At 34.9% G+C, this 17,133-nt stretch overlaps 1 protein-coding gene across 4 annotated transcripts in view; it reads left to right on the top strand.

Moving 5' to 3' along the window:
* Nucleotides 1-15,991, top strand: part of zfh2 (Zn finger homeodomain 2) — a 570,193-nt gene extending 554,202 nt beyond the window's left edge. For all 4 annotated transcript variants that reach the window (XM_069845224.1, XM_069845222.1, XM_069845225.1 and 1 more), the window contains one exon: nucleotides 5,598-15,991. In XM_069845224.1, the coding sequence (XP_069701325.1) occupies nucleotides 5,598-6,439 (842 nt within the window). In that variant the 3' untranslated portion in view covers nucleotides 6,440-15,991. The remainder of the gene's footprint in view (nucleotides 1-5,597) is intronic.
* Nucleotides 15,992-17,133: the final 1,142 nt, after the last annotated feature.

Raw genomic sequence — 17,133 nt, 5'->3', positions numbered from 1 at the left:
TCTAAAATAACCAGTTATCGGTTAACCTGTTATTTTAAAATTAATATAACCTGTTAAACCGGTTAAACCTGTTATTTTCCGGTTATTATATTTTTTAACATTTTTAAATTCAGCAAATTAGTTAAGCAAACAAAATGAAAGGTTATTTGCAATAAAAATCAGTGAACAATTTGCAACCAACTGTCAGTAAACTAACAAGAAGATAGTTACAAGAACGTCATTAGGTGCTCAAGATCATCAATGATGCCCTAAGAAAAATACAAAAAATAATGAGGTTATGAAATTGCGTTTAGTTAAATATTTCGCTCACGTTGGGGTTATAGATAAGATGAATAAAAAATAAAACAAATTGCATAATTTTTACAATAATAATATTGATTATGATACATTCTGACGGTCAAATCTATTCCTTTATTACCAATAAAAATAATGAACTCACAGTTTCTCGGCCGTATGGACTGAGAATATCTACGACAGTGTCCTGTGAAAGTGATCGCTATGGAGAAGCTAGAGATGGAATAATTAGGTCTATATAAACATGTCGATAGTCTATGTCGCTAGAAAAAATCGTTTCTCGCCATTTGAAATGCTCCAGTATCCGCAGATACTATAAGCCAATAAAAAAAAACTCCAGCGATTAAAACAGACATAACAAATTAACAAAACGTACTTGTATGTTCGTTACCGAAATTAAATTGTAGGAATTATTTAAGAAAACCATATGTTGCTGTGTAGTTCGTTCATTTTGTTCTTGTGCAGTTCGGTGGTTCTTTTCAACGCACACTTAACAGATTTATTAATTCCTGCCAAAATAATATATCTACCAATAACTGATTCAGATAATTATTAGAGTATCTTTACATTACTCTGAAAATGAGTTCTAGCACATTAAGAAACAATATATTTATATTTTCTCTCATCAGCAATCTAATAAAAGTGAATATATTGAAATAAGATTTCACTAAAGAAAGCTTATATTAGATTGAATCAGTGCTGAATATTACATATCTCAGTGAGCGTGACATAAACTACATATACAAATTGTAATTAAAAATCGACTATGATATTTTATTTTATTTCCTTTGTCTCAGTTCATATTTCAACAATTTATGCAAGTTTTACTGAGATCTCTTCGTTACGGTACTCTAACTTCCTTCCAAAACAGCTATGACCACTCCCATTCACATGCTGCACAGTTGCCACATTCCTAACGATCCTCAAAACTCAATGACTATTTAAGTTTATTCATAGACTAGCCGTACCCGTGCGCTCCGCTGCACCCGTTAGAAATAAATATAAAGTAATTACATAATTAAAATAGGACATTTGATCCAGGGAACATTCGTGTTTGATAGAAGGATAACTCGTTTAATATTTTACTTAATTTAAATTGCATCCAAATAATTAAAATGCGATCATTTTGGTCCAGAGACACTCATTTGGTGCAATGACAATTCCTTTAACATGTTTCTTAATTTTTATTACATGCAACCATAGTTTAATGAAGATTGACATCATTTAGATTTAATGTGTATATTTTATTTTACTTGTCATAGGTTTCCATTGAATTATGGTAATAACTTAATTTTAACCCTTGTTTTCTACGTCTTCAGTAAATGGCGCTTGGCTCACTATGGTTTTGAACCCTTCAAATAACTTAAATTATATTACATTATATTATATTATATTATATTATATTATATTATATTATATTATATTATATTATATTATATTATATTATATTATATTATATCATATCATCAGAAGTTACTATAATAACATTATAGCATTATGTCCATCTAGAGAAACTACACTTTCCAATGGTGAGATAATAATTAATTATACAAATCGGTTAATTTAGCTTCCGATATTACTTCATACAAACACTGAAACATTCTCAGTAGGCTGTCTTTCATAGCTTTCGATTGTTGCTGTCCAAGGTCTCTTATAGACGAAGTCATTTGTTTTTTAATTCATTACACGGCCTTAGATGACAGTTATTTTAATTTTAAAACTCATTTATCTCATTAAATATCAGTCCTATCAAAATTTTGCATGGAGTAAAACTTACCGAAAATTATTTTTAAAGAAACTTTTGTTATGTAACATTTTTCACAAAAATCAATAATAAGCGAGATATTTCGATTCATTTAATTCAGACCCCCTTATAACCCCCCTTTTAAATAATATATTTTGAATGCCATATAGCCTAAAATCTAAGTTACAACGAACTTAATTTATATTCCAATTTTCATCGAAATCCGTTAATCCATTATCGCGTGAAAAGGTAACAAACATACAGACAGACAGACAGACATACAAACAAAAATTTCAAAAAAACGATTTTCGGTTTCAGGGTGGTTAATTATATATGTTAGGGCCAATTATTTTTGGAAAATCGAAAATTACCAGAAAAATTTCGGCTACAGATTTATTATTCGTATAGATGTGACAACTCTCCACGTAGAGATGGAAGAAGCCGTAACGTTTTCTGAACTGTGATTGCGATCGGTTATTAATAGGCGAAGATAAGATACGTCGCAGTAAAAAAAAAAAGATATATTTATGGCAACCAATTAGTAGGGGGAAATAGAGTATCAGCAAAGTCTTTTCCATGTAATGGAATGGATTGAATTTGACTGCTTCTCAGTCAATAAATTAGTATCAAATTATAACAAAACTAACATAATTCAACTTAAATCCTGTCCAAATTCAACCTCGCAATTTTCAAGCGCGATAATTAACAATAGATCGTTATTAGAAACAACAACCAAATTTATTGGATTAAAAATCGATACCGGTAATGTGTTAAATTGGAAAAATCATATTAAAGAAATTACCCCAAACTAAATTCAGCATGTTTTGCTATTAGATCTATGCAAAAGATAGTAAATATCAGTACCTTAAAAACAAAATACTTTGCATACTTCCACTCGGTAATGAGTTTTGGAATAATATTCTGGGGAAATTCAACAGATAGTAGCAGTATATTCCTATTAAAAAAATAGTAATTGGAATAATAGTAGGTACCAAATCTAGATAATCATGCAGTACCATTTTCAAGAAACTACAAATAATGCCTATGTCTTCTCAGTATATTTTTCCATTAAGAATCTTCCTCGTATGTAATCGTGAAAACTTTGTAAGTAATGCATCAGTTCATAGCATAAATACACGTAAAAAATGACTTTCATACTCCATCGGCAAGTTTATCGTGCTATCAAAAAGGAGTGCTTTATATGGCGGTAAAAATTTTTAATGACTTCCCTATCGATATAAAAAATGAAACTCAAAACATAAGATTATTTAGGGCCAAATTAAAGAAGTACCTAATTTCTCACGCCTTCTATTCTGTAGGTGAATTCATGACATTCAATAACGCTTCATGGAATTGTACTAAAACTTTGTGTTGTACTAGCAGACTATATTGTAAACCTCGTCTGTATATCTAGACCAGGGGTCGTCAGCACAAAGCACCCTGGGGCTAGCGTCTCTTACCCGCAGTGCACCATGGTGCACTCGTAGCTGCTAGCAGGTATGCTCTCTATCTCTTCCTGCTGCACGACGGTGCGCACGGGACGGCACCGCTTACCCTTTGCACATTTCAGCGAGTGCTGACGACCACTGATCTAGACTGTGACTATAAATTAAGACTTTATAATAGTATTAAGTTTTTTGACTTGTTTCATATTCTAGCTGTGAAGCAATGTATGAATACCATGGAATGTTAATAAATACAATACAATATAATACCCCATTCCGGAACCATTCTCCTCAACTGAAGTCAGCCGAGACAGTGCTTCAGTTCACAGCTCAGTGACTCGTAAACCGTGACCTTGATCCGCCAGTTTGAAATGAGCTGACAAGCAAACGTTCTGATAAAAAAGTTAAATTTTTTTCTTCCACCATGTTAATAATGTCAAAAGAAGTACTTATATCAAGTTTGGCCACTCGACCGCAATTACGAGGGCCATAAAAAATAATTTCGCCAGGGGCCGTTACCAGAAAAAAAACACAATTTCATTGGACAAATTTATTAGAACAGACACAGCAATTGTTGAGCTATTTTTCAACTTTTTCCACCGGAATTGAGACATTTCTCATATCATGGGATCGACAGCGAGAGGTGCAGACGCAGTCAAACGCTGGTTACGATCTCAGGCGGCTGACTTCTACGACACAAAAATTGATCCCATGGTATGACAAATGTCTTAATTCCAGTGGGATATATGTTGACAAATAGCGCAGCAATTGCTGTATCTGTTTCAATAAATATTTCCATGCAATTGGCTTTTTTTTTTCTATAAATGGCCTCAGGGAAAATCACTTTCTGGACGGCCTCGTAATTGCGGTCGAGTGGCCAAAATTTGTACAGGGACATCATTTTATTTTTACTTGCATTTTTATTGTACCTGCATTTCTGAATGTACTTCACCCCTACCCCTTCACTAATGTCCTTGCTCCCGTCAGACACACAAACTTGCGGCCGCTGTTGTATTCGAAGTCTTCAAGCAGTGAAGTAAACACTGCAGTGTATAGTGTGTTTCAGAAATATGGTTGCGTTTTCTATAGAAGAAAAAACCTATATTAATAATATCGTACTAAACAATTATATTCAAGAAACGATAAATTCAATTTCAGAGCATATGCTTCAAAATGTTTTTAATAATATGCGTAAAGAATTGAAGCCTGCATTGTAATGAACGGCAACCATTTTCAGCAACTTGTTTAAAAATTCAGATTAGCTTATTTTGAATTGAGGTGGCTAGAAGCAAAGGAATGCTAGTGACATTTGTAATAACATGAGTTAAGTGCATCCAGTGTAAGCTTAAGACAAGTGTCTAAAATTTTAGTGGCAAAGGGATATTTTAATCGCATCACACATTAAAATTTAAATAAAAATTTCACCGATTTTACGAAAGCTTAAATATTTAAACCCCATTTTATCAAAAGTAACTTAAGTGCACTTACAGCCCTTTACTTATGACCCCCTCAATTTAAACGCACTCTCTATATTGTATGTTAACATCAATAATTAATATGCTAAATAAAGTAGACGTTACATAACGAACATAGCCGCCTGAAAAGTTGAGTTTTTTTTTAATGTTACTACTCCACTGTATTTTGATAAATTCCGTAAAAGTGATGATCAAACTGAATATCGTAATATCGTATTTCCCTACAACATAAATGGATACACTACTTTTCTCTCCTCCTATACTTAGTAAAATGATTTGTTTACATATTGCAGTAGTAACATCAAACTCCTGTAATGGAAGGGGGCAATAGTGTTTCCGAGTATAGCCAGGTTAATGTTAAAAATGTTGGTAAAAATAAAGCGAGGTCCCTGTATAAGCACTTCTTTTGACATTATTAATATGCTGAAAGAAAAAATAATAATTTTTTTATCTGCCCCCATCAGAACGTTTGCTTGTGAGTATAGAGACAGTTGTCGCTTTCTCAATACGTCTATAGTTGAGAGAGAACGATAAATAAATTAGTGGCTGCACAAATTCACTGTTTTGGGGGTGGACATAAATTTCGTAATTGCATGTGTGAGGCATTGTAACATGTCAGGTTTGTTCCTGTGCTCGCAGCAGCTGGAGGAGGCGCTGGAGGAGGGTTGTTCGAACCACCTGCTGGACTCGGTGGTGGAGGCGGTGGTGGCGGGGGCGGGGGCGGGGGCGGAGGCACGCCCCTCGCGCTGCTGCAACTCCCCTCGTCGACCCTGCAAGCGGTCAGCGAGGCCGCGGCTTCCTGCGAGCCGGGAGTGTCCACCGTGCGGATCGCCGCTCCTGTAGACGCCGAGGCGTCGCCGCTGATGCCGACGCAGGCCGCGCACTGCCGCGAGGTGGAGTCGGAGGCGGGCTTCGTGTGCAAGAAGTGCCGGCTGGCCTTCCCGGGCGAGGCTGCCCTGCTGGCGCACCAGCGCGTGGCCTGCTACCCGGGGAAATCCGCCGACTCCCGCGGCACTGTTCGCCTCGTGCAACTCCACTACGAGTGCAAGCTCTGCTCCTCCGACAGAGCCTCTCCCTCCGAGCGGATGACTTCCATCCACGACTTCAAGCGTCACTGCGAGACGGAGTCGCACGTCGCGAGACTGGGGGCGTGCACCCCGCCACCTCCTCAGGCCAAGCACCCGGTGCCTAGTCCTCGCCTACCGCCGCCTCCTGCCGCCTCCGTCAGCCCTTCTGCGGGGCTCTCTCACGAGATGGAAGACGTCGTGAACCAGATCACCCTCCTGGCGGCTCGCGCCGCTGCGGAGAGCACGGCACCCTCGCAGACGCCTACGGATTCCAACGCCAACATCGCTGGCAGCAAAGACGGCAGAGACTTCTGTCATCCCGCAGAGCCCAAGAGGAGCAAGTTGCTTCAGCTGCATCAGGGAGAGGTACCACCCTCTTGCTCCCCCGTTGCCGTGCCCAGCACTGGCCAGTAACTCTAAAACCCTCTAGGGGTAGGTACCCCGTGGAAACCAAAGATACAAGGGAGAATTGGATCTGTGCCTGAAATGGCGGCACATTGTTACGTATTTTAGGAACTCGCTCGCAGACATTAATCATTATTATTATTAGTAAAAAACTTTGTTGAATTAACATTGAAACCTCGCGCTGCTCATTGGATCTTTCAATGAGGAGAAAACTAAACTCCAAGGCTCCACAATTATAAGCAATTAATCACAGTAAAAATACAAAAAAAGTATAATATTATGACACATATTTTCCACGTCACAAGAAATGGTGTGTATTATTTTCCGATAAAATTAAATGTGAAAGTCGGGTAGATGACAGAGGTGCATAGTGTATGATGTTTGTATAGTAAGTAGAGTTAGATTGTACCACGTTACACTTTTTTGGATGTCTTCTTTGAAACAAGAAATATGAGAAAATAGATTTTTTAACATGAAAGATTAAAAAATAATAATCAATTGACTCAGAATGTTTAACGTAAATAGGGGTGAAAATCCCTTTATTTGCAGGTCAACGTATTCCTAAACAGTTGTCCTAAAGGAAAACTACATCATAGTTACTATTGATTATAAATAAAAATGGATAGTTTTGGAATAAGTTTTTTATTAAGAAAGAAAGAGAGAAAGAAAGAACCTTGCCATAACAGTTTATTTACGGAGGATTGGAGAATGGAAGTATGTGTTTAGGGGATTTTTTCGTATTTGAGTGTAGGTTTGTGTGTGATTACTCACAGAATGTGATTAGAGACATAAGCTTATACATAAATGCACTCTTTCTGAGTCTCATAGCCACTCGGGTGAAATACTGAGAAGGAAAAACGTATGAAAGTAATGAAAGTTGAGGAAAAAATCTTTTCTCCGGTGGTTATAAAAATTATTAATGATTCTCGTAACTTGTCTTGATATGCAGTTCTGTGTAGAATTTCAATGTTCCCTTATGGAGTGTCTTTGAGTTTTCGTTACTTTTTTGACAAAATGACAGAAGAGTATAAATTAACGTAATCTATACCAACTATTAGGTAACTCGGTTGGTAGTAATTTTTTATGCACAAGTATGAGTTCCTGAACAAAATATAAACAAATATATACGCACGAGGCTGAGTTAAGAAAATTATTGCATAAACGAAAAAAAGCGTTGAAGGTTTTTCTATGTAACTTGGCCTAGTGTAATATAAAACCAACTATAACTTGAGGTGATGGTGTCACCAAAGTCTGTGATGCTGATATTGCCATGTCAAGACTATTATCTCGATCCTCCTTGTGAAAAGACTCTACAAGCCTCGCGCTCGAAAGAGAGGATAAGCCTGCCCCAACCAGAGGGGCGGAGACAGCCCGGAGGAAACTACTGTATATAACAATGATCATTATTATACTCTAATTATTAATACTTACGAACAAACGAATCAATTTACAAAGAGTGAAAAAAAGGAAAAATGTATTCGACTGACAAAAGAAGGGATATTAATGAAAACCTGAAAATAATAATAATAAAAAACCACACCTCGCTGCTTTTATGTCAAGTTTTTTGGGGATTCATTAACAACAAAAAACATAATTATATTCAAAGTGGTTAGCTTATTTGTTTGTGTATATGTCCAATTTTTTTGCTGGATGTAAGATCGCCAATGTTAATTGACTTCAAAAACAGAATGTGAAGGACACAAAGAAAAAAAAAGAGAAACTATTTTCGTTTTTTATTCAATTTTTTGGGTTCCGTTCTGCGCTACTGCTAGGGTCCAATATGTAAAATTGTGTGTTAAAAAGAAAGAGAAAACCAAACAAAATACTAGAGGAGAGTTGTTTTTGCACAGAGGTGACATGATATAAAAGAATACTGGAAGAGGAAAGTTTAGACTTGTTTCTAAGGGCGAGGCTTGTTATACCACTAGATAAGAACATTTTGAGAAAAAAAGAGATATAACTTCTGTTTACCCCTATTCTGTATATCTCTCTTCACCTGACTCTGTCTCTGTTTACACCTCGCTCCACTGCCTCGCCCTGGCGCTGCAATCGGTCACCTCTGGGACCTCATTCCTGAATGCGAGTCTCTTCCTCTTTGCTTAGTGTGGAAATGTTTTTCTAAAGAGGTTGGGGGTCGTTTCCAGTAAGAAGCGGTCTCGAACTTGTAGCTGGGAGCAAGTGCGGGACCTGAGAATTTATAAAAAAAATCGTACTGGAAGAAAGGACGTTCAGGAGAGGTGATAGCAGATGGGGAGATGATATTGATCATTATGGTGATTAGTGGTTTGAAAATCATCCCCATACCTGTTTACGTAAAGGGTTTCTGTGACAAATCTACAATGCTTGAGATTTCAAGATACCGCGAAGGGTGGAAAGATATTGAAAAGAATTTTCCTACCCTTGGATTACAGTCTTGGTGCACTTGTTCCCCCTTCGGGTGGGGGGTGGAAGTGACTTGATTGTTATCCTCGGCTGACATAGGGCTAAGATAATCACTGAAGCCGCTCTTGATACAGACTTTCTGACGGCACGTTATCCCAGCACCCAAGGTTCCTATCTCTAGCTAACACTAAATAAGGTTCCTGTTTATGAATGCTTTTTCTATAATAATAATAATTAATAAGATACTAATAATTGTACTATTAATAGTTATGTGTGTGCCGAGGTACGTTGTTGGTGTAAACTACATCTTTAACAATAATGGGGGTGTGTGGAGGTCGAGGAGACGGACAGTGTTGAGAACCCGGTAAAAGAGTTTCTTAAAATTGAGAGGTTCCTATATTTTGGCTGTGAGCTAAATATTCTTTGACGATATATAAAAATATGATAATGAATTTATTTGAAACTGAGAAACGCTGGCGTAGGAGCCGTGCTTTGGGGTTCTTTGCGCCTCCAGACCTTCGACCTCGGGGGCTCACTAACAAAGCACACATGACTATCTCTACTGCTGTTCCTCAATGCTATGCCCTTTCCTTTTTGAGTTTTGAAGACGTATTTATATTAGAGGTAAAAGAACAAAGTGTTTAAATAAAGAAGAGCTTTAAGAAGGGTCTTCTTTCATATGTTGGTGCCATTTCCTTGGTAGAGAAGATAATTATTAAAATATAATTACTATGATTGAATATGGCTTTCAAAAAGTAGAAATGTATGTATACATTTTTTTAAATCACAACTATCTTGCCCCAAAAACAGAAAAAAATAAATAAAATATTTAAAGTTTTGCACAAACAAAATAATTACGTAATTTTAAAGAAAGAAAAGAACAGTTGTTTAAAAGAAAGTTCTTTTACACTGGTTTAAACACCCAGTAAAATTGGTTCCTAATATTTGTAGCCAGTTGATAACTAAGTGCCCACTCTGCACTGCTCTCTAGATCGCAATATGATCGCCATATTTTTCCCCCCCTCCCAGACAACCAGTGATCGTTCTCTGATGGAAGTGTTGTGATGATTCTATTCGTGCGCCATCTGGCGATAAAAAAAATGAAGCCGCGTTAGAAGCCCTGACACTGAAACAACTGCATGTCGGGAAATCATGGCGGCTCTAGCAATGCTTATACTAATGACGTACAAAATACGAAACCTCGCCCAGTTTAAGTAATATTTGTAGTAAGTGTACGTATGTGGATATTATTATAAAAAATTGTTTTTCTTTGTTCACATTTTTTTATGTAAAGATATTGAAGATGGTGTGGTGAAGATGCATGTAAAAATGCAACTGAATATGGTTCCTAGTAGATTTCATATCTTTGAAGATAAAATAATTAAAGAAAACTAATTGTGCAGGGGGGCAAACTGCCATCACTATATAAAAAACACTACCTCTTATTGAAACTACCAACTGCGTGAAGCTGTAGAACACAGTGCTTGTGTTGTTGTTGATAATGAAGAAGATGAAGAAGATTAACACACTGAAAATAATAACAAAATGGCAGCCTAGAAGAAAAGCTGTAACAAAAATCATATCATGGGTACTCGCTCTATCCTTTTCCCCTCTTCTTAATCTTGTTTTTTTATTATTTTCTATAAACAGATATATTATATGAAGGATAGGTTGGTTTACTCTTACAGGAAAAGAAAATCGTCATCGCAAGAGTTGCTACTTTCTGCTACCAGTCACATTCCATCTACGACAAAAAACGAAAAATTTAAAAATTTTGAACTGTTTATACTCATATATTTTCTTTACGCCCGTTGTCTCGTGAATTTTTCCCCCCTGGTTGAAACTACGGAATAAATATTAAAATTAGAAAAAAACTATGACGTAAAGAACATTGTGTGGAGAGAATAGGATTTTGTCGTGAAGGGGATAAACCCGCTGATTATTGTAATTCTCGTATTGTGTCTGTGAGTCTTTCAAGCTACGTCACATACTCTCATATCCACGTATGTGAAGCCATAACATTTTTTTTCTTAGTTTATTGTTTGTTTCTAGATTTTTATGAAATTAAATATTGTTGTTTAAAATCGTATTTATTGCATTATAATGAAGCTAGGGTCACCTTTAAAAAAAAAAAAGAAAAAGAAAACTTGGTTCCTAACGATGTCGTCCATATTATAAATAAATAAATAAAAAAGTGTCACAAAGAGATAAATGTAATAACAAAACATTTTTATATGGAAGAAATTATATCTTGGATTAGATCTGTACAAATAAAAATCATAGCTGGAAAGTCTTTCGCTCGTATCGCTTTCTTCATTGATTGGGCGCCATATAGATAGCATTAGAGTACAAGTCACTTTAGAATATCTCAACGCTCGCTTTGTGTAGTTAGCAGAACTAGTTGTAGTTTGTAATATTAAACGATTTTTCATTGCTGTTGGATTAGACTGTTAGTGCTTGTAAGTGTGGGCTTGTTAGTTCCAGCACATTGAGAATTTTAAAGAAAATATATGAGAATAGAATGGTTCCAATTTCTGGAAAGATCTCCAACGAAGTTAAATAACACATTAAAAGAGTTGTTTTTCCAATTCATATGTTTCTTATAAGGTATGTGCATTTATTCGAATAAAATTCCACAAGTTAAGGAGAACAGATATGCAATTTTTCTTAACATTCCTCAAGAAAGCTGTGTTTTATTTTTGTTATGACTACGATTAACCATACTAACTGCATGTAACGTACAATTACGTTCTTTCTAGTAGAAGTATTCTAGTTTTCGTATATTTAAAGGAACGAAAATAAAGTGCTCTTGTCTATGTATTATATCTTACAATACAAAATAACTTATTAAATGATAGTAGAATATAATCTTAATCTGCAAAAATAGAAACTACCCACAGACATTAAATTTGTATTCATTGTTGACACTGAAAAATTACACTTCGATCGTTTTTACCACGTCTAAAATGTTTTGTAGTTTTCTGCTAGTCCAATTTTTGACGTAACCTCTAAAATAAATAAATATTAAGATCTGTTTAATACCTCTTTCTTAAGATATAAAGAAAGTGTTTACTTTTGAAATGTACTCTTCAAAATTCTAAATAAATCATCTGTATTTTCAAATATAGGGTAAATTAGGGTCTGTCGGACAGTCGGGCATGTTGGACACTTTGTTCTTTAACGTGTTACCTCGCCACTTGTGGGCACCACATTCTGCTAGAAGTCAATGACGGAAGTAGCCACGAGTGGGTAACACGTTAATGTACAAAGTGTCCAACATGCCCGAATGTCCAACAGACCCTAATTTACCCTATCCTATGTAAAATATAAAGAAATCATTTACATTCCAAACATAACCTCTAAATTATCTAAGTATCATTATATTAGTTCATTATCCAAAATAATTAACATGTTACATATATATTCAAAATCTCAATAAATAATCTCTGTTTCATAATTATATAATCTTTAAGAAGTGTAAATAAATTATTACTATTTCAAATCCACTAAAAAAATTAAAGAATCTCCATTTCGTTTTTAGGAAATTAAAATTGAAAAACAAATTTGTAATCTCAATCCTGCCTCTCAGTAAAATTTAAAGAAACAAGTTTTTATGAAAACTTCTAACATTTCTATTCCAAATCCACTTTTTAACATCTAAATAAGTAGAAACAATTTTAAAAACATAACTGTAATGAACATTGTTTCTTCATACAAAATACACTGATTGATTATTTTAGTTATACTTTTCGTACAATAAGTAGAAGTTCTTTTGTCTTTAATATAGTTTGTTCTTTTTCTAAATTCTACGTAATTTATTTCGTTAATTCAAAGTTATACACATTTTTTCTGAAACACTGTTTATTGTGAAGTTACTATGAATGTTTGAACTGTGATAAAATAATCTAAGAAATTTCTTTCTTTCTATTTCATATGTAGTTTTCCAATAAAAATGCAAAGAAAAACTGTTATAATGTGTGTATCTTTATTTAACAAATTTTAATAAATTTTTTTAACTAACAAATTAATATCACTAAAAATAAAAATTGCATAAAATAAATTAATTGAAAGTGTGTTCATAAAAATGCATAGTAAATGAAAAACATAAGCAGCAATTGTATATGAAGCTAATGAAATGTTCACAGTTTAATTTGGCTGCCACATCACTAGGCGAGCGAATATCTCTTGCAATGATTCTCACATTCAATTTGTTAAGATATTTCACCATGCGAAGGCAGTAATAGAATGTTCAGTACATTATTGAGTTCACCTGGCTGAGAGACATCCATGAATATACTGTATATTCATATTTTAAGTATCCATGGTGATAAAACTCATGGAGGGCCAATGCCATTCAGCCGACATTTACATACCTCAACAGAGGCGAACAATCATTCAACTAGTATGTGGATGTGTGGTTAACACGATGGTCTCCCTAGCCGTTATATTGATCTAAGAGACCTAATTTCGTTATTCACTGTAGCTTCCCAAATGCCACATGAAGCTGGGCGGGCACCGACACTATAGTCCGTCCCAGGAATCTGTGGAGTAGAAAGACGAAATAAGACCTCTGCGCAAGTGGTATGTGGGAGGGCTAGGACCTATGACCGCTCTGGGGGGAGGCATCGGTTGAACAAAGCTACCATTCCCTTGCAGGGAACACTACCACGAGCATTTTACCCCTTAGCGGCCTCGAGCTGATGCTGCCCGCAATACACTCCGTCACAGATAGACTCCGCCCCCAAGCACTCTATAGATTCTTGGGACGGACCGTAGTTGAAATTCCATGATAAAATATCTCCTCCTGTCAGAACTTGCGTATCATTCCTCATTGGTAATCCAAGGCATGACGCCTTACATCATCTAAGTATATTTGGATTAAAACAAGGATCTCTAAAAAATATACAAGAGCACTTTCAACCGTTCTTACTTGAGCATGTCGTAGCTTTATTTTTCTTTTCTTATTTTCTAGTCTATTATATAATTTAATTCTTTCATATCAACAGTTGTGGCCTTTCTTCATGATGTTGAAAAACATAACTGGTAATTTATTTAAACCTTATTATTCATATTCTTATAAAATTATATTACATTACTTATTTAAGTTTTACAAGTTGAAAAAACTACAGAATCTCATCGTACATACAAAAATTAGTAACACCATTGTCAACATCATGAAGTAATGTGTTTTCCATATCCAGCTTCCCTTACTAAAGTCGCCATATTGGTACATGTATCCTATCATTTTGGGTGCTATATTTGCAGGAACCTTCTTTAAGTATTTATTTTTCTTATTTACAGTTCCCAGGTGTTCACCTCATAAATTCTACATAATTTCAGTAGAATTTGTTTTTCAGTGTTTGGTATCATTGTGACCCTGCAGTAGTGACCATTATTTTTTATTATCCTGCTGTTTCTCTTTTTTAGTTTTTTTTACATTTTGTACATGATATTGTTTATTTGCATAAGTAGCACACATGTAGACCTATTAGTTATACATACGAAACAGTTTTGTTCGAACGTGTAGTTAGTTTGGTTGGTTGTGTTGGCAATATGATCATCTAGTTCACAAAAGGAAGAAGTAATGGTGGATTTGTTTCAGAAATGATTATTTTCTAGAGAAATTTCCATTAATGTAAACATAGCCTATATTAAGAAACTCACGATGTTTTCCTGTATGAATATGCTTTCTTCTTTATACGGCAAGGAGATAAACTGTTTCAATTTACTGATCCTGCCATTTGTCAAGATCCCCCTTCCTATCCATCTAAAGAAGAAAGCGGATTCGGCATTTCAAACGTCGTGTGCTTTTGCGGTACTTTTTATAGTAATGGACGTATTGACAAGAAAATGTCTTCTCAAATTATAACCATAACTTTTTCCTCACAGTCAGATAGACTGCTTAATTGTGAGAACAGATTTATATCGAAAGATCTGCAACTGAAGATGACTTCACTAATTATTTGTGGCATTTTTATTCAGAGAAATGGCATTGTTCATTTCTGACGAAGAATCTCTTATACAGTGATCTGACTCCAAAAAATTAAAAAAGTGGAATAATAATATTGTGTATATTGTTTTTTTTTTAATATTCGGGATATCGCTTTGCAATTTTTTTTAGCGGAATCGTTAAAAATGTCGTCAGACGATGTAATGGCGACTATCGATTCCTTTCTCATTTGTAGCTAGGAAGAAAAATATATTGTACAAAGTTGTTGCAACTTCCCCCGTTACGCCTTGTATACAGTAAATAATGCTTTGAACGTAATTGTTGCTTCTGATATTTTTTTCTCAATTATTTTGTAATATTCTTTTCACTGTAACTTTTATAATTCATACAATATTATTTTGCATTTAACATTCTGTATTTTTGTGCATTTGTTCTAAAGAATTTTTTTCCCTCCAAAATAAGATAAATAATTGTATGAACACTTGATGACGACATTTTGTTTTTAATATGTTGTGCATTGAAAACTAAAAGGAATAACAAGAAAAAAAAGGATATTTTTGTATCTTTCTGCGTGTGTTAGAAATGTGTTTTTAATTCCATAGCCAGTTTACCTCAAGATTATGACTTGCATCTACTGATGGTGATGTTAATGACTGTAGCAGAAATTGGTTGGCTCGAAGACGCCATTTTGTCTTGTCCGATTCGAAGCTGCTCTCGAGCCGGAATTATTCTACTATATACTAATTACTTGTCTCTTTTTGTAAATTACTGCAGTTATGTTATTTTTGTTTGTAGACAGAAAGGTGACTTTTTATATATAAATAAATTGATAATTATAATTTATTCATCTGTCTATCCCCCCTCGCGATGTCATACTGTTTGTGATGTATATATTATATTATTATTAATTATTGATTAATTATTATGTAAAGGCCCATGACATTGAGGACATGTCCTTTTTTGAACTGTGTGTGCGTGTGTGTATGTGTGTGCGTGCATGTTGTGAGAGTGTGAAGGTAAAAAAAAAACATTGCTACTGTACTGTACGCAAGAGACTGGTATGTTTTATCTTTTAAACAAAAATAATATCTCACTGGTCAAGAATTATTGCCAAGTTTTTTTTAAATGGCTCACAGATAAAACAAAAACTATTCACACACCCAAATTGTATCAGTTTGGATTCAACATTGTAAATGGTAATAAACTGCTAGTTTATCAGAAAATATAAAGTATAGTTTGTGTCTTCAATTGATAACCTTATTGACTCTCAAAGCTACAACCAATGCAATAGTTTCTTTCAGAGAAATGCTCCATTTCCCTCCTTTCTTTATCCTTCCTGCCTCTTCCACGATTAAGGCCGGTTCACAATAAACCGGGAACGAAGACGAGAACGAGAACGGAAATATTGTTAAAATAAATGTATTTAAATGTGAGCATTCACAATTAACTATTGTGAACGCTCATTTACTAAAACATTATTTCCGTTTTCGTTCTCGTTGTCGTTTCCGTTACCGGTTTATTGTGACCCAGCCTTTACGCGCACTAAAACTCTGCCGTTGGAGACGGCTATTGTCTGGTTGACGTAAGATGAATTCCAACTTAGCTAATACGGCCGTCTTTTCAATGCTGCCAACTAGTACCAGATATCACCAAAGAAGACAAAATCACAATTATATGTACTGAAACAATAATAATAATAGGGAATTTAACTTTTGAAAAGGTGGAAAATTTCAAATATCTTACAGCAACAGTAACAAATATAAATGAATTCGGGAGGAAATTAAAGGCAGGATAAATATTATTTATTTATTTATTTATTTATTTATTTATCTATTTATTTATTTAATCCGGTAAAGATAAGACCATCAGGCCTTCTCTTCCCCTCTTTCAGGGGATTACAACTACAATATTAAGAATACAATTACAATTAATATTAAATTAACAAGTACAATAAAAATCAAAGTACTAAAATATTAACTGATTAATAAAAGCTAGACAGTTTATTGTAAAAGTTAAGGAGAGAGAAACATTTTTTTTATTAATCAAGTAAAGATTAAACCTACTCTACGCAGTAAGAAAATGCTTAATAAGCTTGCTTTTGAACGTTACTAAATTCCGACAGTCTCTGATGTCACTGGGTAGGGTATTCCACAAGCGCGAGAGCGAGATTGTGTATGATGATGAATACGATGATGTCTTATGTGTTGGTATGGCTAGTATGCGGCTATTTTGTGTGCATGTGAAGAGATTATGATATGATGACAGGTAACTGAAACGGGAGGCAAGGTAGGTAGGTGTAGAAGTGTGAAGGACTTGGAAAAGGAGAACAAGAGAATGAAAATTTCTACGTTCGTTAAGCCGTAGCCAGTTT

Source organism: Periplaneta americana, chromosome 14, assembly GCF_040183065.1.
Source record: "Periplaneta americana isolate PAMFEO1 chromosome 14, P.americana_PAMFEO1_priV1, whole genome shotgun sequence".
NCBI classification, from domain to species: Eukaryota; Metazoa; Arthropoda; class Insecta; order Blattodea; family Blattidae; genus Periplaneta; species Periplaneta americana.
This window is presented reverse-complemented; position numbering and strand designations above follow the sequence as displayed.